This window comes from Pelophylax lessonae (genome assembly GCF_965119305.1).
Source record: "Pelophylax lessonae genome assembly, chromosome: 5".
Classification (NCBI taxonomy): Eukaryota; Metazoa; Chordata; class Amphibia; order Anura; family Ranidae; genus Pelophylax; species Pelophylax lessonae.
Window position 1 is genome coordinate 143,815,563 of NC_138772.1, and position 26,309 is coordinate 143,841,871.

At 40.1% G+C, this 26,309-nt stretch overlaps 1 protein-coding gene across 1 annotated transcript in view; it reads right to left on the reverse strand.

The window, feature by feature from the left end:
- Positions 1-26,309, reverse strand: part of TBC1D5 (TBC1 domain family member 5) — a 513,309-nt gene that overhangs the window by 121,129 nt on the left and 365,871 nt on the right. Inside the window, exons 14-15 of the mRNA XM_082257835.1 lie at positions 24,825-24,910; positions 22,221-22,510 (exon numbers count right to left, since the gene is read on the reverse strand). Coding sequence (XP_082113961.1) covers positions 22,221-22,510; positions 24,825-24,910 — 376 coding nt within the window. The remainder of the gene's footprint in view (positions 1-22,220; positions 22,511-24,824; positions 24,911-26,309) is intronic.

Genomic DNA, 26,309 nt, shown 5'->3' on the forward strand with positions numbered 1-26,309 from the left:
GGATTAATTTTCTTTTCCTTTACTTTATATCCTTGCACTGGATGTTAATGCAAATGCCAATTTCTTTGTCCTAAATCACAGACAGGCAATGATGGAGGAGCAAGTAGAGATGTCAGTGGACTGCAGAGTATGTTTGTATTCATTGAATCCTGCCTAAGAAGGAGACATTATTCCTTTCACAGAAAAAAGAGCCATGAACATTTTTCATCTGTGAAGCTCCTACAATCTATAGACTGAGTAGAGGGAGCTACCTTTCCCATCCATAAAAGTGGAAACATACAAAAAAAAAAAACAAAAAAAAAAACATTTCTTCACTTTTGAAACATCTGCAGATTTTATGCTTACACCAAGAATGGGTTCAATCCTCGGGCACGTTGTAAGCAAAACATCTGCTGGCATTAATACAGAGGTAGGATGTATGAGGCTGCTCTATCTTGCTGTAAGGAGATTCACAACATAATTAAATCTCAAGTCATTTTAGTTAACTATAAAATATCAAACTATGATTTTAATACGTTGTGTAAAATTAACTACAAGCGCAATTTATTCCATAAGAACAGACAGTATAGTTTACACCTTCGGGGTATAAAAACTTTTATCCATATTGTTTAGAGTTTCCAATCTTGAGCAACAAAATTAAACTATACTAAAACATAGCAAAATGATGCGCGCTTGCTCGTGCTACCTGGAGTATTCTTCGTTATTAGCCAGGCAAGCTCTTCAGAGTGATATTACGAGAAGGTCTGTCACCGATCATACAAGATAAAGTTGAACTGAAATTCTATTAGAAATGGGTGTGCCAACTCACATTCCAAAAATGTCCATAAAATGTCTATCTAGCAGTGGCTTTACTTACCGAGTGTTTGCGTACAGATCTTAGGGCCAGGAAGATGGAAAGGGGAAGGGCAAGAGGGACAACTGTTTTCAGGTGGGGCGGTGGAGGCCCCAAGTGGTCAGTCTCTGCACTGGCGCAAGAGGGACCCTGGAATGGCATACTGGACACCACTGTACGGCTCACCTCAACAGGACTGAAGCTGAATCCCAATAAATCCACCTTCTTTCCTATCAATCAGTAGAGCAGGCTACGGTCGTAAAGGAGCAGTGCACCTTGTAAAAATGTAAGTATAAAAAGCGGGTGCACTATATTGTGGATGGAAGGGTACACTGGGAGTTGTACGGTAACTGATGGTAGGAGGCAGTAGAGGATCTCTGACTAATGAGGGGCAACACTGGGACCGACAGGCAGAAGGGGCTGCTGCGATTGATGGTGGGAGGGGACTGTGACACAGATTTATTGATGGCTTGGTGGGGGCTGATAGATAGATAGATAGATAGATAGATAGATAGATAGATAGATAGATAGATAGATAGATAGATAGATAGATAGATAGATAGATAGATAGATAGATAGATAGATAGATAGATAGATAGAGTACTGTAAATGGAGTAGCGCAATGAATGACTGATAGTGTTGGTGTTTTGCAGGAAGGTGCTGTGGCTGATTGGGGGGGGGGGGTGAAATGTGACAGATAAGGGACAAACAATGCTGTGGCTGATCTTAAATATGAAAATCATCAGAAATATATACCATCCCCCATCAATCTCCAGGATCTATATAATAAATTGGATGTTCTGTATGATATCTGCATTACTGCATACACATCTTACATTTAAGAGAGCACACATAAGCAAGCACAATGCCATTTATAATTTTAACAAATTGTTAACCTAGTAGAATGTTGCCAGAGCACTAATTCTATCTGCACAAACCCAACTTGATCTCATCTTAACGTTACATTAATGTTTCACACAAACAGATCATTTTTCTTTTTAGGATGCGGTAAAATGTACCGTACTAATGGCAAACTTGCAAAAACTATTATATGGCCCTCTGGACACTTTGAGGGTCGCACTCAAGGCCTTTAACACGTCCTGTAGAACATTTACTAAGTTGGCCACCACTACTCTAGATGTACGATAGTTCATCTGCCAGCTTACTCTTGATTGGTTATCCCTTATTGTCAGCCCTTCTCCTGAGGCGGCCCGGATTTGTGCCCATAAATAAATTTGGTTTTGACTTCAATGAACTTATATTATTAAAAAAAAGAGTTAAGAATTTTCCTGTCCTAAAAAGACACTGACCCATGTGTAATGAAGCAAAGGGAGGGGGTGCAGTTTGATACCTTTGCTCTGGGCACTGGATGAACCAGTACTGACAGGGCTCCATGGGACTGACATTATTTGTGTTTATTCACAATTATAATGCATAGCTACGAGAAAATGTGCATTTGGTATGTCTTGGTGATATTCTTACAACCTGGAGTAGTAATGACTGCAGAAGGAGATATTTGAAGATCATGTATGTACAATTAATATTTGGCATTCTCCACACAGGCACAGACTGAATTTGTACTCTAGGAACCACAAGCCCCCCTGTTTTATGCCATTAAAAGGTGAAGTTCATCATTTTCCCCCTAAATTCCAGCTCCTCTATGTACCAATATTCCATTAACCTCAGTTGCAGAAAAATAAAAGCTTTCTTTGATTTGGGAACAAGGCTGTACCTTAGCCCTTTCTGTATTTGTTAGAAAGCTTCATTACGTGCTGGTATGTAGATTTGGCATGGCGAAACCAGTAAGACACAGAAAGGAGTTTACCAGCTGACCACATTAGCACACACCCTTCACCCATTAACTCTCCACATGTGCATTTACCTGGCTTCCCCACCGTCTCTCCAGACAGACCCAGGACACATGCAGCCCATGGGTTGAACCCCCCCCCTCCCCCCAGATGTAGTGCAAGGGCCTGCCTGATGGAAAACAGAGTGCATATATAGACCAGGCCATTTTTTGCGATATGGCACTGTGTTACTTTAACTGACAATTGCACAGACATGCAACGCTGTACCCAAATACAATTTATGTCCTTTTTTTCCCACAAATAGAGCTTTCTTTTGGTGGTATTTGATTACCTCTGCCATTTTTATTTTTTGCACTATAAACAAAAAAAGTTGAAAAAGACTGACAATTTTGAAAAAAAAAAAAAGAAAACAATATTTTTTTACTATGCTATAAAACATTCCCAATAAAAAAATGTAAAACATCTAATTTATTCATCAATTTAGGCCAATATGTATTCTGCAACATATTTTAGGTAAAAAAAAGAAAATCCCAAGAAAGCATATATTGACTGGTTTGTGCAAAAGATATAGCGTCTACAAAAGATATTTTTATGTCACTTTTGTTTATTTTTTTTACTAGTAATAGAGGCGATCAGCGATTTTTAGCAGGACTGCGACATTGCGGCAGAGAAATTGGACACCTAACTGACACTTTTGACATTTTTTTGGGGACAAGTGATACCAATATAGTGATCAGTGTTAAAAAATGCACTCTCACTGTACTAATGACACTGGCAGGGAAGGGGTTAACATCAGGGTCGATCAAAGCAGTAAGTGTGCTCCTAGGGAGTGCTTTCTGTGTCTGGGGAGGCTTAACTGGAGGAAGACAGAGGTCTGTGTTTCTGCTTAGCAGGAACACAAGATCTTCATCTTCCTCTCTAAAAGAACGACGGTCTACTTTGTTTACATTTGCAGACCGCCGTTCTGCCGCTCCTGTAAAGGATCAGCGGGTCCTTTCGGACGTTGCATCCATCAGACCTGCTGATTGGCTCCCACTGTGTCCAATCACAGCAGAAGTAGGTCGCCGGCAGTGCGGACGCACGCCCCAGACCCTGTGAATGAAATTAGGTGCAGGAGGGCCGCCCTGCCACAGTATATCTGCGTGGGGCAGTCCTTAAGTGGTTAAACTACGTTGGAAAAGTCCTCCTGCTGTAAGTCCTGTTGAGTGCACCTATTGCCTGCCTTTATATATATATATATATATATATATATATATATATACAATATTTCATATTTATCTTACTAAAAAATGTACAGTATCCAACATTTTTTTGCTAAGAAAATATTACAACTCCACTGTACTTTACATTTATTACAGAAGATAAGTCTGGAAACCTAACATTTACATTTGGTACTCCCTCAATGGTCCAGAACAATGTAGAATCTCTGTGGTCAGCAAGGGAGCAGTAATGGTGGAGTGACATCCCACTGACCTCAGCACAAAGGGAGCAACTCCATAAGTGAAGGTAGGAGGTCTCTGAAATGATGGAGCTGGCGAGTTTCAACCAGTAACAAGAATATTAATCTGAAATGGCCCCTAGAGTAAGAAAACCAGAGCTCCCCCCAAAATCTTTGTATAGATTATTCAAGCAACTAAAGTCAATTAAAACTATGTGAAAAATGTCCCACATAGTGCCATGAATCTCATTTTTTATCTGCAGACATGTTAAGAATCTAACTCGCATATCTCACTGTGCTGATCCTGGGTAGGCAGGGTTGGTTAAAAAGAAAAAGTTTCAGACATGTATGGTGGACATCTATGAAACCAAAAAAAAAAAATACTTTACAGGCAAGGAGAAGGCACTATTTCTTTCATCTTTGAAATAAAAAAAAATAAATGGTTTTCCACATTGTTTTTTACAGTAATTTCTCACTCTAGTTAGCTGAATTACAGGTAAGGTTTTTAATGCGTAATTACATTGGTCCATCTTGGACCAATGTAAATGAACATATTACATGCTGCTACTAAGGTGACCACTGTGGTCTTCTGGGTCCAATGTCAAGTGAATACCCTTCTGTATAGTAACCACAGAGGGTTGCTTGCTTAGCATGGATGCCATTCATCCATTTTTTTTCAATGAATACAAGGCATTATCTGATTGGATTAGGTGGAGATCATGATATCGCCACTTAGCCTCTCCACCTCCTCTAATTAGAGAGCGACTAGTATTTGCTGGAAAAATACAATGTGAATGGCACTGGCACTGAGCCAACAACCCCTTGTGTTCTGTATGCAGAAGGCCAGCTTCTTGGTACTGAACTCAGAAGACCGTGGCATTCACTGTAGTAATGGCAACTAATACACGGATTCCCTACTTCCACAGCAGTCTCATAGGTATGAACATTGTACCAACCTGGACCCAATGTAGCTCTAAAATGGTTGTAAACCTCTAAAATGAAATACGTACAAAGCTCACCCTTCTGTAGAGTGTACTTGTCTCTATCCAAAGTGTCATTTTTCTTTACTACCCCATTCCTCTGCTCTCCATGTGAGTCATTCTGACAGGGTATCCTGACTCCAAGAGTTAAAGGATAAGTTCACCTTTGCGTATGAATGAACTACACGTCCCAACATCCTTTGCGGCTGTCGGCTTGTAGTTTTCAATTAACTACCACGGCGCTGTTGAGTGCTATATTAGTCTTCCTGTCACAGTGAAACTGCTTAGCCAGATAGCTCACACTGACAGCCTGTAGGAGACCTGCATGGCATCACTGAGGGGGGGGGGGGGGGGGGTTGGTTGGGTCCTTTCCTTTCAGCCAGCTCTCCTTGCTCTCCACACAGTCTGTAACTTGAGCTCTCACCCCCTGTTGCTGGAGCGGAGAAAAAAATTATTTGATCTCTGTTTTCAGAACAATCTACAGGTCAGATTGCTACAGATAAACAGGTACAACTTTATTTTATAATTATTTTTCTTTTTTTTTATCACCTGAGGCTAGTCACTTCACTGGGTATACAGTGGGGATGGAAAGTCTGGGCACCCCAGGTAAAAATTTGTATTAATGTGCATAAAGAAGCCAAAGAAAGATGGAAAAATCTCCAAAAGGCATCAAATTACAGATTAGACATTCTTATAATATGTCAACAAAAGTTAGATTTTATTTCCATCATTTACACTTTCAAAATAACAGAAAACAAAAAAAATGGCATCTGCAAAAGTTTGGGCACCCTGCAGAATTTATAGCATGCACTGCCCCCTTTGCAAGGCTGAGACCTGCCAGTGTCATGGATTGTTCTCAATCATCGTCTGGGAAGATGGAAATAAAATCTAACTTTTGTTGACATATTATAAGAATGTCTAATCTGTAATTTGATGCCTTTTGGAGATTTTCCCATCTTTCCTTGGCTTCTTTATGCACATTAATATAAATTTTTACCTGGGTGCCCAAACTTTGATCCCCACTGTATGTAAGGAGTTTTCAACCACTTTAAGCTGTACCTCTGTATGATGCCAAGACCAGGCAAAGAAACACATCTCATTGGTACTGTGCTGACTGCCATCCTGATCTGCTACCAGAGCCCTCCAAAATTATTATAAAAGCATCAACTTTTTGAAACTTAGGACTTGCATCTATCTAAGAGTTCCTGCTTTTGACAGTGTTCAGGCCTTGGGATTGGACACACAGGCATTGAACTGCTCTAAGTGTAGGGTGTGTTTATGCGTGTCGCATATCTAAAAGTCCCAGGTGCTTCTCAGAGCTTTGATGAAGAACATGACATTGGAGGATCACATAAACTGTTAAGGCAGTCCCTTTATAGTGCTTGTTGTGCAGTGTCTGTTACTTTGTCTAATTTTGGCAAGTAAGGATTTCCTTAGTCCCTCTGAACCACCACCAGCTGCCACAGCAGCAACCACCAGTTTTATTTTTGTACTGTATATAAATAGGTGCATTCCACAGGAACACAGATCGGGTTGAGGTCACGACATGAAGGAGCGAGTTTGGGGTGGAGGAACTTGACTGGCCTGCACAGAGTCCTGACCTCAATCCAATAGAACACCTTTGGGGTAAATTAGAGCAGGGACTGCGAGCCAGGCCTTCTCATCCAACATCAGTGCCTGATCTCACAAAATGCACTTCTGGAAGAATGGTCAAATATTCCCATAGACACACTCCTAAACCTTGTGGACAACCTTCCCAGAAGAGTTGAAGCTGCAAAGGATGGGCCAACTCAATATTGAACCCTACGGACTAAGACTGGGATGTCAATAAAATACACGTGCGTGTAAAGGCAGGCGTCCCAATACTTTTGGTAATATAGTGTATAAATCTTGGTTTATTGGTATTTGGTTACAGAGAGGGATAGACATTTAGATTTGAAAGCTGTGCTGGCAAAACTTTATACTTGGCTATTGTAGGGGAAGAGATACTGTACATATTTGGCTGCTAGGGGCAGAAGTGTATATTGGGCTTTTGGGATGTGTTTCTGATCCGTAATTTAATTAAAGTGGAACTTTAGTCTTAAAATGAAGTCCTGATATGGCCCTTTTATAGGTATAGCTATGCAAAACATTGAATATAACATCCCATACAGTTCCAAATCCAGTAAGTTACCTGTCTCACCCTGCTCTGCACATGCTCAGATGCTCTCTATTCTCAGCGCTGTGCCTAAAATCAGAGCCGCTATAGGCAGATCAGCTGACAGTCTAAAGATTTACTGTTGCTGAAGGGGGAAGCAAGCAACAAGACAGTATTGAGAGAACACAAATTAGGAAGGGAGAAAAGAAAACTGGAGCGGAGACAGGGAAAACTCTGCTACCAGGGAGATACAAAAGCCGTAGGCCCCTTTCACACTTGTGGACCGTTCAGATCCGCCTGTCAGTTTTTCAGGCGGATCTGAACGGATGCCCCATGCATCTCTATGGGGCATCGGATGTCAGCGGAGACATGTCCACTGACATCCGATCCTGTCCATCAAATCCGGACGGATGGAAACCCTATTTTCCATCCGTCTGGTGGATCGGATGAGAATGGACAGGCGGTCCGTTCTCATCCGATTCCCCCATAGAGTAGAGCAGGGACCTGACAGTTCTGTCTCCGCACACAGCGCGGAGACAGAGCTGCCATCCACCTGCTCAGTGGGGGATCGACGGATCGATCTCCAGCTGAGAAAAACTGAGTCCGACGACTGAGCGGGAAGTGTGAAAGGGGCCTTAAACTTATAAGGCTAACTTTCACCTGAGTCTAACTGAGCAATCAATACAATACAATCAAGGCTGGAAATGTGCATATTTTAATTGAAGAAAGTGACATAGAGTTTGAGACCAAGGAGAGGGGGAGAGTTTCCAAAAAGGAAAGGGCTGCTTTGGGCTCCAACAAAATGGCGTCCTCCAGCAAGAAGAGACAGGAGCAATGCTGGAGACAATTTAGAGCACACACTCATTTTGGAAGCATAATTATTAAAGTGAAATGCATGTTCTTTTGTTTAAGAACAATAATTTCTATCAAACTGTTATTGGTAAAGTTCCCCTTTACATACATGGGTACTATGAGTCTCTAAGGCTGGCCATACATGTTCAATTTTCTTGTACAATTTTCTTTTAGATTTAGCAAAAAACAAATATGAAGTCAAAACTAAACAACTTTCTATTTTATCCAAAGAGGCAGGCCCTTGCACTACATAATTTAAGATAAATCTAAAGGAAAATTGTACAAGAACATTGAACATGTATGGCCAGCCTAATGTTGGTACACTGCTTTAGGTGTCTCTCCTGCAGCCTTCTGCAACATGGAAGCAGTCACTCAAAAAAAAAACGCATTACTCATTAAACTGTGCCCACTATTAAGCCAATACGCACATGAAGTGTCATCCTTTCCTGCTTTATAAAGTTGTAAGATGTAATAATGTGGATCGCCTTTACCCCATTGCCCTGATCTAAAGATTTTCATCCGGCAAATTCCCGAGTGTAATTCCCGAGCGTAATTCCCGAGCGTCTTACTTCCTGAGATTTACCTATTTGTCAGTGAAATTTCCATTGACTTCTATTGAGCTGAAAATACATCTTGGACAAATGCAAAATAGAGGTGGGCTATCTAGGCAAATTTGGAAGATGAAGACCTCTGGATCAGGGATATCAGGGGTAAATATAATGCATAATTTATACTCGCCGTGCCTTGACCCAGAGATCTAACATGCCAACTTAATTTCCAAAGTTCAATTTTTGAATTGTTGTAACTAAATACAATTCTGCCAATATTTCTTTTACATCTGCACACACCTTCACCAGCCAACACTCAGAACTTCACCTAAACAATGGCACATTATTAATCTTAGACTATAGCATTACCTATGGTACACAAACACAAAGGCAGTTTTATAAAGCTGACTGATAGGCAGAATAAATCCAGGCTGATTTATGCACACTCTGAGAGAGAGATAATAAGAATCCCCTTGCAGCTCATAACAGAGGCTGTGCTTGGTTAGTCATGCACTATTCCCTGCAGACCATATAATCTGTGCGAATTCTTGCCTGCAAGGGATCAGTTAGCCACATGTACAGGAAGCAAGTCTTAATTATTTGTTTAAATCTGCATTTTAAACATGGAAGTCACCATTTCATCTAACTCTATGAAGTTAGGTATTTTCCTTTTTTTTTTTTTGGTAGATTTTTAAAAATATTTCAGCCACTAGTAATATCAGAATTTTAAAGCTTTTTCTAGATTATATTGTAGTTAGTGCAGGATTGTACTGAGGTTATGTGCAAGTGCATAACACAGTGATTATTTGCCGGTCTGCCTAAAAAATAATTATTTTGGACAACAAAATATATTTCACATTTATTGTGAAAATATTTCCATAGCAGCATACAAACAAAATGGCAGTTTTTAAAGAGATCCTGTCACCAATGTAAAAAAAATGCAGGTAAAAGCACAGAAGTATCAAATATTTTAAATACTTATTTGTAGTGTTTTTTCCTTTTTATAATTTTTTTTCTCTTCAGAATCTTATTTTATTTGGAGAAATAAAGGTATACAAAAAGAGACAAAGACTTCTCCAAAAAACATCCTAAATAATACAAAACATGCTGTGACGGGAAAATAGGCACCAAACATTCAAATATCAGGCAAACAACATTTTAACTGCATAGTATAATTTTTTAAATTACTGCCAATGAGCCTTTAAATATGCTGGGGCGTCAGGGGCCTACACACTGGCGTCTTGGCCACCATGTCCTTATGTTCTAGGAACGGCGGTCCTCACATGTGTGTTTTTTTTTTTTTTTAATTTTACATGTACATGTCCTTTTAATCTTTACAATAAATACTACACTATATTAGCACCTTTTTTGGCTCCGATTTTGTGAGTGTTCCATGGAGCCTGTTTTGAACTCTAGGCACGATCTGAGTGTATCCGCCAGCTATCCTGTTCACCCTGAATAGCAGTGGATGCGACAGGGTTAAGGACACCAGGTTCTGACTGTGGGAACGATACCGGGTGCGATAACAACAGTTCCTGTTGAATAGGAGTCAAGGTGTATATACACCAGACATCTGGTGAGTGCATAGGCAAGGTGGAGGGGAGCACTATTTGAGTTGACTTTATATGTAAGAAGTGCACTGGTGGCTTTTTATTTAACCTATATAACAAGAAGATCTTCTCCCTATATTCATTATAGCGTTTGAATTACACGCTTCTTCAAGGACTTACAAGTTCTTTGACTGGACCCTTAGCAGATGGACTAGCCTCATCATAGTTTGATATGTGGCTATTGGTCTCATTATAGCACTGATTTGGACACTCATTATTATTTTAGATTTTTTAGCGCTGCACTTTTTGTTTATTTTAAATATGCTTGAAAATGTGACTGCTTTATGAAGTTCCCTTACTTCCCTCTCCTTTTCTGGAGGTGTCTAATTACTGTCTGTGCTGGCCCAGCATCTCCACTCCTCCCTCTCACATCTCCAATTAACCTTTTCTCTAACAGCAAAGGGAGGAGAGAAGGGGAATACTAGAGAGGGTCACTTAAAAAAGGCCATACACGGCACAAATTTCTTTCCTGCAACCGCGGTTTACAGGAAAGAAATTCACACTATTCCCTCATCAACACAGTGATTAATGCTAGTGGCTATAGCAGCCACCTGCGATAATCGCAAGCAAATCTGGCAGACTGGTTATAGCCAAGTTGATAGATCGATCAACTTGGTACATTCAGCCTGCCCACTAATAGTTTGAATCTTGGCTGGTTCCTGCTGAACCGTCCAAGATTCATATTGTGTATGGCTGGCTTTAAAAAAAGGAAAGAAAAAACACACTAGGGCCCAAATATTAAACAATATACAGCAGCTAGCACTATACCCAGATACAGTGCTTTGCGAAAGTATTCGGCCCCCTTGAACTTTGTGACCTTTTGCCACATTTCAGGCTTCAAACATAAAGATATAAAACTGTAATTTTTTGTGAAGAATCAACAAGTGGGACACAATCATGAAGTGGAACAAAATTTATTGGATATTTCAAACTTTTTTAACAAATAAAAAACTGAAAAATTGGGCGTGCAAAATTATTCAGCCCCCTTAAGTTAATACTTTGTAGCGCCACCTTTTGCTGCGATTACAGCTGTAAGTCGCTTGGGGTATGTATCTATAAGTTTTGCACATTGAAAGACTGAAATTTTTTCCCATTCCTCCTTGCAAAACAGCTCAAGCTCAGTGAGGTTGGATGGAGAGCGTTTGTGAACAGCAGTTTTCAGTTCTTTCCACAGATTCTCGATTGGATTCAGGTATGGACTTTGACTTGGCCATTCTAACACCTGGATATGTTTATTTGTGAACCATTCCATTGTAGATTTTGCTTTATGTTTTGGATCATTGTCTTGTTGGAAGACAAATCTCCGTTCCCAGTCTCAGGTCTTTTGTAGACTCCATCAGGTTTTCTTCCAGAATGGTCCTGTATTTGGCTCCATCCATATTCCCATCAATTTTAACCATCTTCCCTGTTCCTGCTGAAGAAAAGCAGGCCCAAATTATGATGCTGCCACCACCATGTTTGACAGTGGGGATGGTGTGTTCAGGGTGATGAGCTGTGTTGCTTTAACGCCAAACATAACGTTTGGCATTAATGCCAAAAAGTTTGATTTTGGTTTCATCTGATCAGAGCACCTTCTTCCACATGTTGGGTGTGTCTCCCAGGTGGCTTGTGGCAAACTTTAAACAACACTTTTTATGGATATCTTTAAGAAATGGCTTTCTTCTTGCCACTCTTCCATAAATGCCAGATTTGTGCAGTATACGACTGATTGTTGTCCTATGGACAGAGTCTCCCACCTCAGCTGTAGATCTCTGCAGTTCATCCAGAGTGATCATGGGCCTCTTGGCTGCATCTCTGATCAGTCTTCTCCTTGTATGAGCTGAAAGTTTAGAGGGACGGCCAGGTCTTCGTAGATTTGCAGTGTTCTGATACTCCTTCCATTTCAATATTATCGCTTGCACAGTCCTCTTTGTAATGTTTAAAGCTTGGGAAATCATTTTGTATACAAATCCGGCTTTAAACTTCTCCACAACAGTATCTTGGACCTGCCTGGTGTGTTCCTTGTTCTTCATGATGCTCTCTGCGCTTTAAACGGACCTCTGAGACTATCACAGTGCAGGTGCATTTATACGGAGACTTGATTACACACAGGTGGATTCTATTTATCATCATTAGTCATTTAGGTCAACATTGGATCATTCAGAGATCCTCACTGAACTTCTGGAGAGAGTTTGCTGCACTGAAAGTAAAGGGGCTGAATAATTTTGCACGCCCAATTTTTCAGTTTTTTATTTTTTAATAAAGTTTGAAATATCCAATAAATTTTGTTCCACTTCATGATTGTGTCCCACTTGTTGTTGATTCTTCACAAAAAATTACAGTTTTATATCTTTATGTTTGAAGCCTGAAATGTGGCAAAAGCTCGCAAAGTTCAAGGGGGCCGAATACAAGGCACTGTACACAGTACACCAAAATAAAATACAAAACGTGCAGCGCGGAACACTTTTCTATAAATATGTCTACCGATAAAAAGTGAAATATTAATTAATTATGCACATATAGAAAACATGCAAAATGAGATCCACTTAACCTCAATTAATTTTAGAAAATAATATTTCAATTGATATGAAATCAAACATCATATGAAGTAAATATAAAGGTCCCAAGACAGAGCAGAAGACAAAGGTTATCTTCCAAAATGATTGCAGAAAGCAAGTGTAGGTCTCAAAAGTCTTAAAATCGAAGAAAATCAGCACAAATCACCACCCTAGTGCAACAAGCGGGGGCTTACCAGAATGACTCCCAATCAAGACTGGTCAAATAGTAATTGATATAATCCGCACAGGGCAATCACATCACTGTGGCGGTATCGTAGCTTGCAGGCACCAACCTGCCTATTGCAGTTTTGGGGTGGGTGGTTTGCGGCCTGCTGAAAATGTGGCTTAACAATGCGTTTTGACCGTCCCTCAACCGCAAGTCTAAACAAAACCCTAAAATAGAACTATAGGCAAAATTTTCTTTTGCATTTTAGATAGAGCAAGGGAGGGTTATAACTCAGTTTTTTCTTTCGCCATCTGTGTCCCATTGCGGAGATTTCCCTTAACTTCCTGTCCCATAGCCTAACAGGAAAAGAGAGGAGATCCCTGCAAATTAAGGGAATTACTTGAGCACCCCCAGGTCATCCGAACTAGTGTCCCCATGTGAATATTTCCCCTCTTTTACTTTTCTGGAGACAACCCAAAATTTTCATTAATACTTCATTAATACTTTCACTTTTAATGATAATGGTAAACAGGAAAAATAGAGAGGGTGAATCTCCTCAACGGGGACACAGACAGCAATAAAACAAACTGACAGGTTTTCTAATCTATCTCTACTCTATCCAAAACTATAAAAAAATTAAAGTTTTGCCCTTAGATATACTTTAAGATTCCAATAATGGAAATGAAAGGCAACTATTGTTGGTACATAAACATGGTGACATTGTAGGCTTTCTAACAATAATCCTAGCAGTAACACTTTGATTCTTAAAGTGGTATTAAACCCAAATTGATATATATATTGATATTTATCCCAGCTTATCAAATATTAGATGTGCTAAGTGAAAATTCCACTGAAAGTGCTAGGTGAAAATCACACAATTCAAACAATTCATAAAAATTCCCCAGAAATTCCAATAAAAAGCCAGTAGATGTCCCTTGTATCAGATGTGTGGTCTCGATTGACCACCAGAGGGCTCCCACAAGTATTTAACTTAATTCATTGTTCCAGACATGATATACGTTGACAATAACGATTAATTACAAGGGGTTATTTATGGTGTTTACGGTTGGGCTATTCTGGTTAACCCTTATCATTAGGATGGTCCTGACTTTGATTGGATTGATCTTTCTATGTGAGCAGCAAATGGGGTATTTAAGGAAGCGATGTGCTCGGTCATGCGACCCCTGATGATGTCAGACGTTTGCTGACGAAACGTGTTGGGCGGGACCTTCCAGCACACAACACAGAAATATGGATCTCTATGCGGACCAGGGAAAAAGATTTGCACTGTATCTGAATAAGAGGATGGCAGTTTGAGCGAATGTTTAGGCCCCTGTGGTATTGTCCTGAGAGTGTTGTGGGAGCTTGCGTATTTCGGTGTTATATGGTTGAGAGTATTAGGTTGTGGATAAGTCTGTTGAAATAGGTTGGGGGATGAGAGAAGTCCAGTTGTAGATAGAAATCAGTAATAATATGGAACAAACAAAGATTAAAGTCAAATGGAAGATTGTGGTCAGTGTACAGTAAGTAATGTCAGTATAGTCCGAGTATGGAAGGAGAATGTGGAGAAAAAAAAGGGGGGGAGGGGTGAGTTGGTGGTGGTGGAGAGTGGGGTAGAGAAAAAAGGGGGGGTTGCGGGGTCCTAGGTAATATGGAAGAAATATGTGACTCCATCCAGGGTGTGGGAGAATGATGGAGGAGAATGACCAGTAGAGAGGAGAGATCTACAGGTCGGAAATTTGGTGTAACATTGTGTGTAATTCTAGTAAAGAAAGTTGTGTCTCTGGAAAAGGCGATCCTATGATTAGATAGGTTAACTCTATAGTTCGGAGTATTCCAGTGTTGTCAACTGAAAATATTTCCAGCTTCACCATTTGGTCCCATATTTTGTGGGTGTGTCTGTAAGATTCTGGTACCTTCGGTACCCTTCCAGCCCATTATTTCCGCATTGCGTTCCACCATTCAGGTAGGTGGAACGCATATAGCTACCTGTCCCTTTAACTCTCATGACGTCATCACTAGGCGCCGCTCTGAGCGGCTATTTCAATCGCCGGCTTTCACTCACAAGAGGTTCGTGCAAGCCACCTGTATGCAGCTATACCTGATCCTACCGTTTGTTATACAGCCTTGTCTGACGCTGCCGAAGCCTCCAGCTATTTCCCCAGTATCTGGATAGACCGGATTCTCGCTACTTGATCCTGTATCTCGCTACTGATCCTGTATCTCGCTACTGATCCTGTATCTCGCTACCTGATCCTTATCTCCTTACCGGACCCCTCATCTCTCTAAACCAACTAGTGATAAGTACCCCACAGGGGATTCCTTCCTATCAACTTACACTATCTACTCTAGCATACTAAAGACTGTTGCTATCTATGCATTACTATTTCTATCATCTGCACTGTTACATAGATTGCTAGCTCTTGAGTCTACTACCAACTATATTCTAGTCTCGCTACTTGATCCCGTATCTCGCTACTTGATCCTGTATCTCGCTACTGATCCTGTATCTCGCTACTTGATCCTATATCTCGCTACTGATCCTGTATCTCGCTACCGGATCCTTATCTCATTACTGGACCCCTCACCTCTCTAAACCAACTAGTGATAAGTACCCCGCAGGGGATTCCTTCCTATCAACTTACACTATCTACTCTTGCATACTAAAGACTGTTGCTATCTATGCATTACTATTTCTATCATCTGCACTGTTACATAGATTGCTAGCTCTTGAGTCTACTACCATCTATACCCTTGCACTAAGTTAGCATCTCCTGTACATTCATCTGCTGTCCCCTACCACCTGTTACTTGTACATGATTGCTAACCTACCTGCATACTATCTATCACCATCTGCTAACACTCCTGAACATTACTACTTGAGTGCCTATCATTGCTATCACTACTCACGCCTGTCCTTTCAGCACATCACCTCTATACTATCGTATACAACCTATCACTCCAGGAACATCTTATCTGAGTGTCTGTATATTTGCATGCTGAGGCAGGCTGGGCCCCAATGATGAGTCTGGAGAGTTGGATATGGTGATTCAACACATCTCTACACGACTACTGAGTGGAAATTCTGCAGCTGCAAATCCAGTTCACTAAAACAAACGCCAGAGCGTTACAGTGTCATGCGCTATGTGTATTAGTTCTTCTAGCTCAGCTATTTTGTTGATTCTGAGAGTCCATTCCTTTAATGAGGGAGTGTCTGCTGAATATCGCAGCCCCGCTATAAGTCACCGATCGCCGCCATTACTAATAAAGAAAAATAAAAATATCATATAGTTTGTAGACTCTATACCTTTTGTGCAAACCAATCAATATACACTTATTTGGAATTTTTCTGACAGAAATTTGTAGCAGATCACATATTGGCCTAATACACTTTACCTTGTCCAATCACTGATTGTTGCTATATATTGAAGCTTTTTTCCCTGTAATTTTCAGTTGGTGAATATATACTGTAGCGCCCTCTTGTGTAAATAGTTGTGTAGTGTAGATAGCGGCTTGTTAGAAGCCTGGGTGTGAGTCAGAAGGTTTACTTGAGGCTGGAGGGCTTTACAAGTCAGGCCTCTGGTACCTTCCCCTGGTTCTAGAAGCTTGGAGAAGTCTCTAGAAGCTAGTTGGCAAAGGCCAGAAGGTGCTGATCAGAATATTATGGGAATCTGGCCAATCCCCAGGGGGGAGGCCTGGCAGGGTGGCTGAACAAGCCCATAAATATTGTGGAGCCTGGCCAGTGGGGGAGTTGGGTGGAAGATGAAGTGATGCTGTGTGTACCCTGGGAGGGGGCCCCAGGGAAGTGGGTTCTGCCTTCAGGCTGGAGGTTGGAAGAAGGAAGCTGAAAAAACTAGCCCAGCAAAACGCCTGAAAGCAGTTTCACATACAGTTGCCGGACAAGGACCGTATGACCTCTACACTCCAAGGACCTACAAGGGAGAGGGTTGCTAGCTGCCATAAGCCATAACCAACCAGTTCTCCCCGGGACAGTGCTAAAAAACAAGTCTGTTCTGGAATCCCTTGCTCTGGGACTTTGAGACAGCCAGGTGGATGGGCAGTTTCAAGCTGGGGTCTAAAGAGGTTCCTTTGAAGAGGACTAAATGCTCATTTACAGAGACTGGGTTACTTAGTAGAAAGTCCACGATCGACTTTTGGGAAGTTTTTTCTTCCAAGATTTGTTTTAAATCAAGTTGGGCATTCCATATACCCCTAGACCCCATCCAGGTTTTTTACTCTACAAAAAAACACAAAACAAGCCCATGGACTGGTCACGGACCTTGGATGTTGGAAAATGCATGTTGCCTGGCTGTGCAGGAATAAGGGGAACCAAAAATGCTGGGGCTCCTTAGGGGGTAGTGCTACAATATCATTAAAATTTTCAAAGAAGAGAACTTAGGATGGCTTCATGAAGTGCTATATGAGCATCAAACTGGTCATAAGTCTTACTTGGCCATTGTAGTGGAACATGACACATGCAACATGGGAGATCTAAACCCATTCACTAAAATCCCATATAAGATTGAACATGTTATTGTAAATTCCAATTTTAAAGTTGTTGTGGGATTTTCTTGTATTGTTACACTGGTCCAACTTGGACCAATGTTAAGTATTCACATTCATACCTGGACGATCCCCTGCAGGAAGTGGAGATTCACTGTAGTAGTCGCTTATACTACAGTGATTGCCGCTGTCTTCTGGGTCTTGTGCAGAGTGGCTGACTGTTGCATTGTACTCCCCCCAAGGGGTCACCCGCTCAGCATGGGCACCATTCAGAGAATGCCTTGAATGTTTCTCAATAAATACAAAGCGTTCTCTGTGATGTCTCCTTCCTGCCTTTTTACCTTGTCCAATCACAGAATGCTTTGCATTCATTGAGAAAAATGCAAAGCATTCTCTGAATGGCACCCGTGCTGAAAGAGGCTGGAGGAGATCAGTAGCACTGAGATGCAAATTACAAGATGTTCTTCTGCTCCTGCATTGTCCCCTGTCACATAGAGTTCCCTGTTGCATGAAATGTATTGTGCAGGTATGGTCTACTGTTATCACAGCCAGGAAGCCGTTTCTGGGAAATAATGTGCAGTTGAGGCTAGTAAAGGAAGTGGCTAAAAAAAGATGTAAAAGATCAGCATTACAAGGATTGAAAGAAAGCTGAAACTATGTAAAAGCTGTAGTTTATGAAGAAAAAAAACGTATCGATTGTTTATGAGGCATGGTACTTCGGAAAACTAAATGTCATCAAGTTGGTGTTTAGAACCCCATCTTCCAGATGATCAGCGGAGGGAACATTAACAAATCTATATATGGATGCAATAATTAACATACGCAACAGCAAAGTTAAAATCACTTTTGGGTAAATGTCACAAAAGTAGTGTAATGTTAAATGACATTACAGTTTCCTTTTGATTATATTTATCCTTCTTATTCATAAGATTATAGCAGTTTTATTTTTATTTTTATACAACAGTAGATCTTCTGTCCATTTTACATAAGTAGATATACATACTACTTAACAGTAAATTGAAAAAATGCTTTATATATGTTAATAGGAATAATCGGAATCTCTGGTGACTTTCAATTTGTGTACATTATACTACGCGTATATTCATTGTCTACTCACTGTCTATTCTGTTCTTTGTCATATCATTGTTGTCCAACTTTCGTCTCTCTCTAACATGTTTATATGTTTTTTTGTATAATTTTGCAGATATAACAGCATAACTTTAGAAGCTGAGGCCTATTGTTATTCGAAACAAACATTTTTTTTTTTTTGTCATTTAATTCATTCTCTTCACACGTCCCCCTTGATAGTTGACTTACGAATAGAACAAGCTAATTATTTATATAGTTTTTTTCTCCATAAGCAGTGAGTATAAATTATAAACCCATGGAACTGAAGCCATATGTAACTGAAAACAGGTCACAATAAGGCTTTTTGTAGGACAGGAAGTCCAAAGTTTGCACCAGATATCAGAGGAGAATTCGACTTTTAGACTCCATTCACATATTGGTGTTTCGGGTCGCATTTCAGGATCATGGCAAATCACGGGATGCCCATGTGATTTCTGTCACTTACAATGGCACCCCATACGCAGCGCGATTTTGCTGAGATTTTCACCTGTCAATTTGCGGTAAATCGTCCAAAGAAAATTTAATGGGACGCCTGTCGCCCCCAAAAAAAAGGTACCAGAACTTGGGCGACAGATGTCCCCTGATTCTGTTTGCGCGATTTTACCGTGATTCATCGGGCGACAATTACAGCAAAATCTCATCACATTTTTGGGGTGCCATTGGAAGTGACAGGAATCGCGCGGGCCTCCCACAATTTGCCATGATTCCAAACTGCGGGCAGAATCGTGGTGATTCTGCCTGCGATCCGGGGCGCCAATATGTGAATGGAGCCTTAAATAGGATCAAGCAGGCCAGCTTGGGTACTTTGTGGATGCTTAGGAAAAACATGGGAGAGTGCAGAAAAGCAGAATATGAGTGAATCAAAGGGTTGCATTTAACCCCTTGTCTACCAAGGAACATTTATAAACTTCCTGGTATTCAAGGTATTAAAGCAAACCCATGGCTGCTGCTGCAGGCTTGAGCTTGGTATTCATTTTTTGATCCGGCAAGGGTTTTCAAGTAAAAGTGATCACTTATACAGGGTTCTAAAGGTAAATCCCCCCCCCCCCTTTCTCCCAGGACCACGAGATAAAGGGTTGTTATAGTGAGAGCAGGAGGAAGCTCTTTGATGTACCTTGCCACCAATGAACCCGGAAGCAACGTGCACTACATCACTTCCGGGTTCAGAGCTGTCATTCTCCAACTACTGTAGCCAGGGTAGCAGCCAAACAAGCAAGATCTGTGCTTTATTTGCTGCAGGGGAAATACTAGGAGTCTAATAGAATCCCATTTTCTCCATAAAGAGGACCTGTCGCCTGCCCAATGCTATCACTTGGGATCTTTTTAGTCACCTTTTGATACAATATATTTCAATGAAAAAAAAAAAAGAGTAAAAAAAAGTTATAAAAAACACACAACATAGGGAGTGCACATGAATGTAAGCATAAATTGCAGCGTACATGTGAGGCATCTTTTTGCATTAAACACAAACATTTTTAAGTGTCTACGTCTTTAAAAGTGTTATCAGTTCCTTGTACCAGAAGCTTTTCATCAATTAATTTTGCATAATTAGTAATTACCTGGAGGATCCTACTCTTTCCATGGGCTTCCTATTATCTGTGGCAATGTTATCACAGCCAATCCACTGGGTGTGGCATTGCAACTCCAATTGTGCATTCTCTGCCAGTAGCCACAAGGAAGCCATTTACTTCCTCCTACACCTCCAAGCCGCCCAATGTGATACACACTGCAAGGATTTAGGGGTTGATCACTGAGTGTGCTTGGCAGGAGCTCCTACAAGGAGCCTCACTGCCAGTCTATTATGATAAAAAGGAGAACGCCACTGCAGTGTTATGTGCAGGTAGTTCCCATAGTGACATTGGCAGATTCATAGGACCTTTGCTACTTGCTCTACCCCTGTCTCCTATTGCGGTGAGTAACCTCTAGATGTCACAAGACCACAGTACATGGAACCAAATATATTCTTGACAAGTGTATTATCTGTGCTATAGATTACTATAAACTATTGATACACTGCCTGATCATCTACACAAAGTAGTCATAATGGGTTCAATGACTATTTAACTCTAAATGTATAACCTGTAAAAGCTTGTAAAGCATCACCTATGAAGAATTCTCATTATTGCAGTTTTTTGCAATTTCAGGAGAGACTATCGTTTTAAAGCTTGACATGTTTGGGATCTATTTATTTGACTTAACCCTATCTTCTATACTTTACCAAATAAATTCGATATAATATAGGATTTGTTTGCACTAAAATTAGTTTTATTTTGAAATAATGTGTTTGATGAATAGCTGTGCATACATCATGTGACAAAAATTGCTCCCCCCCATTTTATTCTCCAGGGTCTCTGCTTTCTGAAAATGTATAATTGTTTTGGGAGTTTAAACTAATTTCTACCAAAAAAAAAATGCAGATTTTAACATGTGTGCAAACATTTTTAAAATCGCTTGGGTAGACAAGTGGATAAAGAGACTCAAAAAGGACCAACCAAAGTTCGTTTCATTTTTTTGCTATTTGTGTTCCATTGAGAAATAAAATACCTTCATGACCTAGAGCATTTTCAAGCATTTTTCAACCAGGGTGCCTTGAGGTTTCTTCAGGGGTGCCTTAACAAAAGCCTAAAAATTGCCTAAAATTTTATACAAGCCAGCAGGTGGATCAAGCCTGCTTTTTAGTTCCACAAAGCCACAGGTTTTCATTGTGCACCATTGCAACCTTCCAGCCACTGGCATCCTACAAACTATGGATGTCATTAGTATTATTAAGAAGGGTGTTTGTTGCCTGCACAGCATCCTTGTTTGACCCTCCCTGCCCCTCTACATCAACACTGGAGTCACGTTAGCTGAGTGATGGAAAGAAACTGAGGGAAGAGGAGAAACACTGGGATACTAGCCAGTACCAGTGTGCAAAAGTGTATTTGCTTTAAAAGAATAAATAACTTCTAATGTTGGGTGTCCTATGTGTGTCGATGTTTGCGCATTATGTAAAACTATTAGAATAGCTTTTTACATTTTAAAATGGGGTGCCTTGAGACTGTCCATAATTTTAAAGCGTTCCTTGACTGAGAAAAGGTTGAGAAACACTGACCTAGAAACACAACAATGGATTGAGGGGAACTTTCAGTCGTCACTGAAATAGGTGTCATTATTGGGAATTTCCTCTCTATTCCTCCTACAGTGACAACTGTAATATTTTTTTACTTTCTATCATATTTTGTGATGAGAATGGTTACCAGGGCAAAGAGGGTAAATCTCCAGCAGGATAGAAAAAAGCAAATAATAATAATAATAATGCCATTAAATTAAATGTTTCTCTATTTTATCCCAGAATAATGTTTTTCAAACTGATATCTTAGCAAAAAAAGCATGGAGACATGGATAGATGGGGGAGTTTGGTTTGATTAAAAATGAAATAAATGGTGTTTTTGGTTTGTGGTGCTCAGATGTAGTGTAGTTCTGCTTTAAGATACACTGTAAAATTAATTAATGAGTTAATTAAAAAATAAAAGACAAAACAAAGAACATCAATTCTTAGAGGGCACTCAACTATGGGGACCTTAGTCTGACAATCTTCTTTGAATGTGCTTTAGTTCCACTACTGCTTCCAAATACATGATGGTACCAGAAGTGGCTAAACCTGAAATGTTAAATATAAGTAGATTTCCACAAGACACATACCTTTACTAAGGTGCACAGGCATGCTCTCCGATTTCATCATGCGCTGGTTTTGTGGCATCGCCAGAGGTGGTGGAGCATGATGTGGTGTTGGTTCAGCAACAGGTTGACTTGGAAGAACTTCAGAAAGACTGGGTTTCCCAACACTATAGTTTATGTTGGTGTTTGGTGTTGAGATCATTGGATTCATTGTTCCTCCAGTTGGAATTGCTGGGCCAATTAGTTTTCGTCCAAGGTTTAGTAAACTGCTAGAGACCTTTGTTATATTTATGGGTGCTACCTTGGCATTAGCCCTAAATTTAAAGATAAAAAAATAACGTAAGCATTACATTATTTATATAACAATCAACGTTAACATTTTTTATTCTTAAAGTGCCACTAAACCAACATAATAAAAAAAACTACCAGTAAATGGTGTATTACATGCTGTTCATACTCACTTAGTCACTATGAGATTCACTTTCTGTATTCTGCAAAAAACCTGGTTGATCCTGCTGTTCTCTATCTCCCCTTTCTGTCCATGTCCCCAATTCAGCTAGGGATTTTGCAGCTGTGGTGGCAACTCTGCACCTGCTCAGTTTCTATGCTGAGAATTTCCTCCCTATCACATGCCCACTATAGAGCTACTATAGAGTCACACATATTGGTGTATACGCGGTGCTAAATAACAGCCCACTTCCTCCCTCCTCCTTCATGCCTGCAAACCAGTTGAACACAATGTGAGCGGGATATTACACGTAGATTGATGGAGGCTTTACCTCCCTGTTACTCTAGGCTGGAAGGGGCGTGACACAGTCTGTGACTGGCAGAAATCCACACACACCATTTTATTGGCTAAAATAATAAAAAAATATATATTTTTTAATATGTGACCAGCAGCATAGGACTAGAATCTCCCCCTGCTTATGTTTCTATGCAGACAGGCTGGGAAAAAGCTGGGGTATGTCATATGACATCTGTATATCTATTAGGAAAAAGATGGGTTTTTATTAAAAGAGTTGTAAAGTCATAAGGTTTTTTATCTTAATGCATTTTATGCATTAAGATAAAAAAAAAAAACCTTCTAGGTGTAGCAGCCTCCCCAGCACCTTCTGATACTCACCTGAGCCCCATCTCTTTCCAGCGATGTCCAGGACTCCCTTGGCCATCCGGGACTCTCTCTCTCCTGATTGGCTGAAACTCTGTGTCTGAATGGATACACGGAGTTACAGCTCGGCTTGGGTTCCCCCATAGCAAGTTGCTTGCTGTGGGGGCACTCGACAGGAGGGAGGGGCTAGGAGCAGCAACGAGGGACCTGAGAAGAGGAGGATCATGGCTGCTCTGTGCAAAACCAACTACACATGTTTGTTATTAAAAAAAACAAGACAATACAATCACTTTAACTACAGTGCCATCATCCACATACAGAAAAAGACAATGGAAATTAAACGGTGTGAGTTTTTTATGACTTTTCTAGGCAACATATGAAAATAACTTCAATAAATTGCAAGGGGTTACGTAAAGGATAAAAAATGCATTTCATTTATTACTGCTCATTTTTCACTATTTACACATTCCTCAGTTCTAAGGGGATGCTTCAGAACATCAGTTAACCGTTTAAATTTAGTTTGCTGGATAGTATTAACAGGTGATTTATTTTATTTGTTGCCTGGAACTGTCCTTTAAATGATATCACATTGACTTTTTTCGTTTGTATTTGTCCCCAGCTAAGCAGCACAATATACTTATCTGAGACATACTATGCTGCTAATGATTGATACAGTAGCTCTGATGGCATATTTTGATCTTTATCTCACTGCCTGGTACTTTAGCTGTCTTCTGGTGTGGAGAATGCTGGGGAGACATTGTGAGAATCTTAATTTTGTACTGGCAATTTTAGATATGAAAAGGGTGACACTTAGCACAGGATAAGGCTAAACAAAGGTGGCTTGTGGGGGTGGCACTTCAATCGTTGCTCCTTGGTGGCCCACCAACTAAACACAAGCTTTCCAAAGGCAAGTTGCCAGGTGTACTTTAAAAAATCAACCTAGCCCTGATTTAGACCAGACAAAACAATAGAAGGAATTCTCAAATGAGATCCTGATAGAAAAAAAAAAAAATATATATATATATATACACACACTATATTACCTAAAGTATCGGGACGCCTGCCTTTACACGCACATGAACTTTAATGGCATCCCAGTGTTAGTCCGTAGGGTTCAATGTTGAGTTGGCCCAGTTGGGAGCATGAAATTGTCCAAAATGTCTTGGTATGCTGACACCTTAAAGCTGGATACACATTATACAACTTTTGTTGTTTGATTTCCTTTAGATCTACCTTCAACTACGTAGTGCAAGGGCCAGCCTGATTGCATACAAATTTAAAGTGTTTAGGTTTGACCTCATATTACATGATTTTGGTAAATCTAAAGGAAAAAATCTAAAGAAAGTTGTAAAGTGTGTATCTAGCTTTAGAGTTCCCCTCACTGGAAACTAAGGGGCCAAGCCCAACCCCTAAAAACAACCCCACACCATAATCCCCCCTCCACCAAATGATTTGGACCAGTGCATTGACGAAAGTACATACTAAGCTAAAGACAATCTACAACTGATTGCAATACTCACCGTGATCTATTCATCAAGTCCACTCCTCGTGCCCTGTAGAAATCTAGATTTTGATGGAACTGATAGCTTACAGGTTTGGGGTTTCTCTGTAAATAAAAGCACATAGCTGGACTTAATATTGAGCTGAAGAAATAAAACAAAGCAATTACACATTGCACTTTAACTACACACTGTCATCAGCACTTTTTTCTTTTGTCAAACAACTTACCGGGTGGACCATTAATACATAATTATTACCCTAAAACAATGGATTTTTTTTTTTTAACTCCAGGAAAATCTTGTTTTGTGATAGTACGGAGAAGTCTTACATCATCTGTCAGATTTTTATTGCGTTTTTTTAATTGGGGAAATTTTCCTTTAGGTCTTGTCCCAGTGACACAATGAAAGTGAAAGAAAGTCTTTCCAAATTGAGACGAACTCCTACCTTTGACAATTAGGGACCTTAATGGTGGACCTTACTGACAACAGTGGAATTTCCTCCTAATTCCTGTCCTAGTAATGACTATCATCAGGACAAACAGGGTCACAATGAGCAATAAAAAAAATAAATGTTTCTTCAATTTACAAAGAGCCCATAGTGGATTTCTACTTCAAATGCCCAAAATGAATCTGTTTGACTACAAGTTCCATTACAAGCACACAACTAAACATCTACCCAGACAAGCAAGGTGCTTCGCCATCTGGGAAAACAGTAGAATTTAATAACTAATGCAATGTTGAAGAATGGCATATTACAGGGTATATTTATCTTCCACATCCAGCATTTCACTTAGTTTTGAGATATGAATTGCATAGCAAGCCAAACCTTAATAAAGCTGAACCTTTTAAGACATCAATCATGCATTCATTTTCAGGATCTACATATAATTAAGGCAACCTGAGCACTTGTCAGTAAATAACAACATTATTGACTGATTACAGATTAGAAGGTATTGGAAAATATTACAAGTGCACTTAGATGATATGGCCACTAGATGGCAGTCACAGTCTTTCTCTTCTCTGCAGTCAGAATGAGATTCTGATTACAGATCTTAGAAATGAACAAAACATTTGCAGATTCATAAATCTGTCAAAAACTACAGTACACAGTTGTTTAAAAGGCATAAAACATACAAATGCCCGCTATTCAAAGCTTTCATAGTTGTGATATGACATACAGTGGGAGTCATTTAAAACTGGCCTGCGCATGGCAGATTATTGCTCTGTCTCATGCATATTTACAATCAAGTTCATACTCCAAATAGTCAGTGAATGTGTTCTGTATTATGAAGCCATTGCGGCATGACTGCTTGCCAGGTACTCTAAGAGTGGGCCTGATTTATGGAATCACGAGTAAATAAGAGTGGAGCTGCTGCGAATAATAAGAGTGGAGCTGTTGCTTGTAGTAATTGGGTTCAATTCCATTTCAGGTCAAATAATTAGGGGAAAAAAAGAAGAAATCTGATTTTTTTACCCCCTTTTTTTTGCCTTTATTTCCAGATTTCA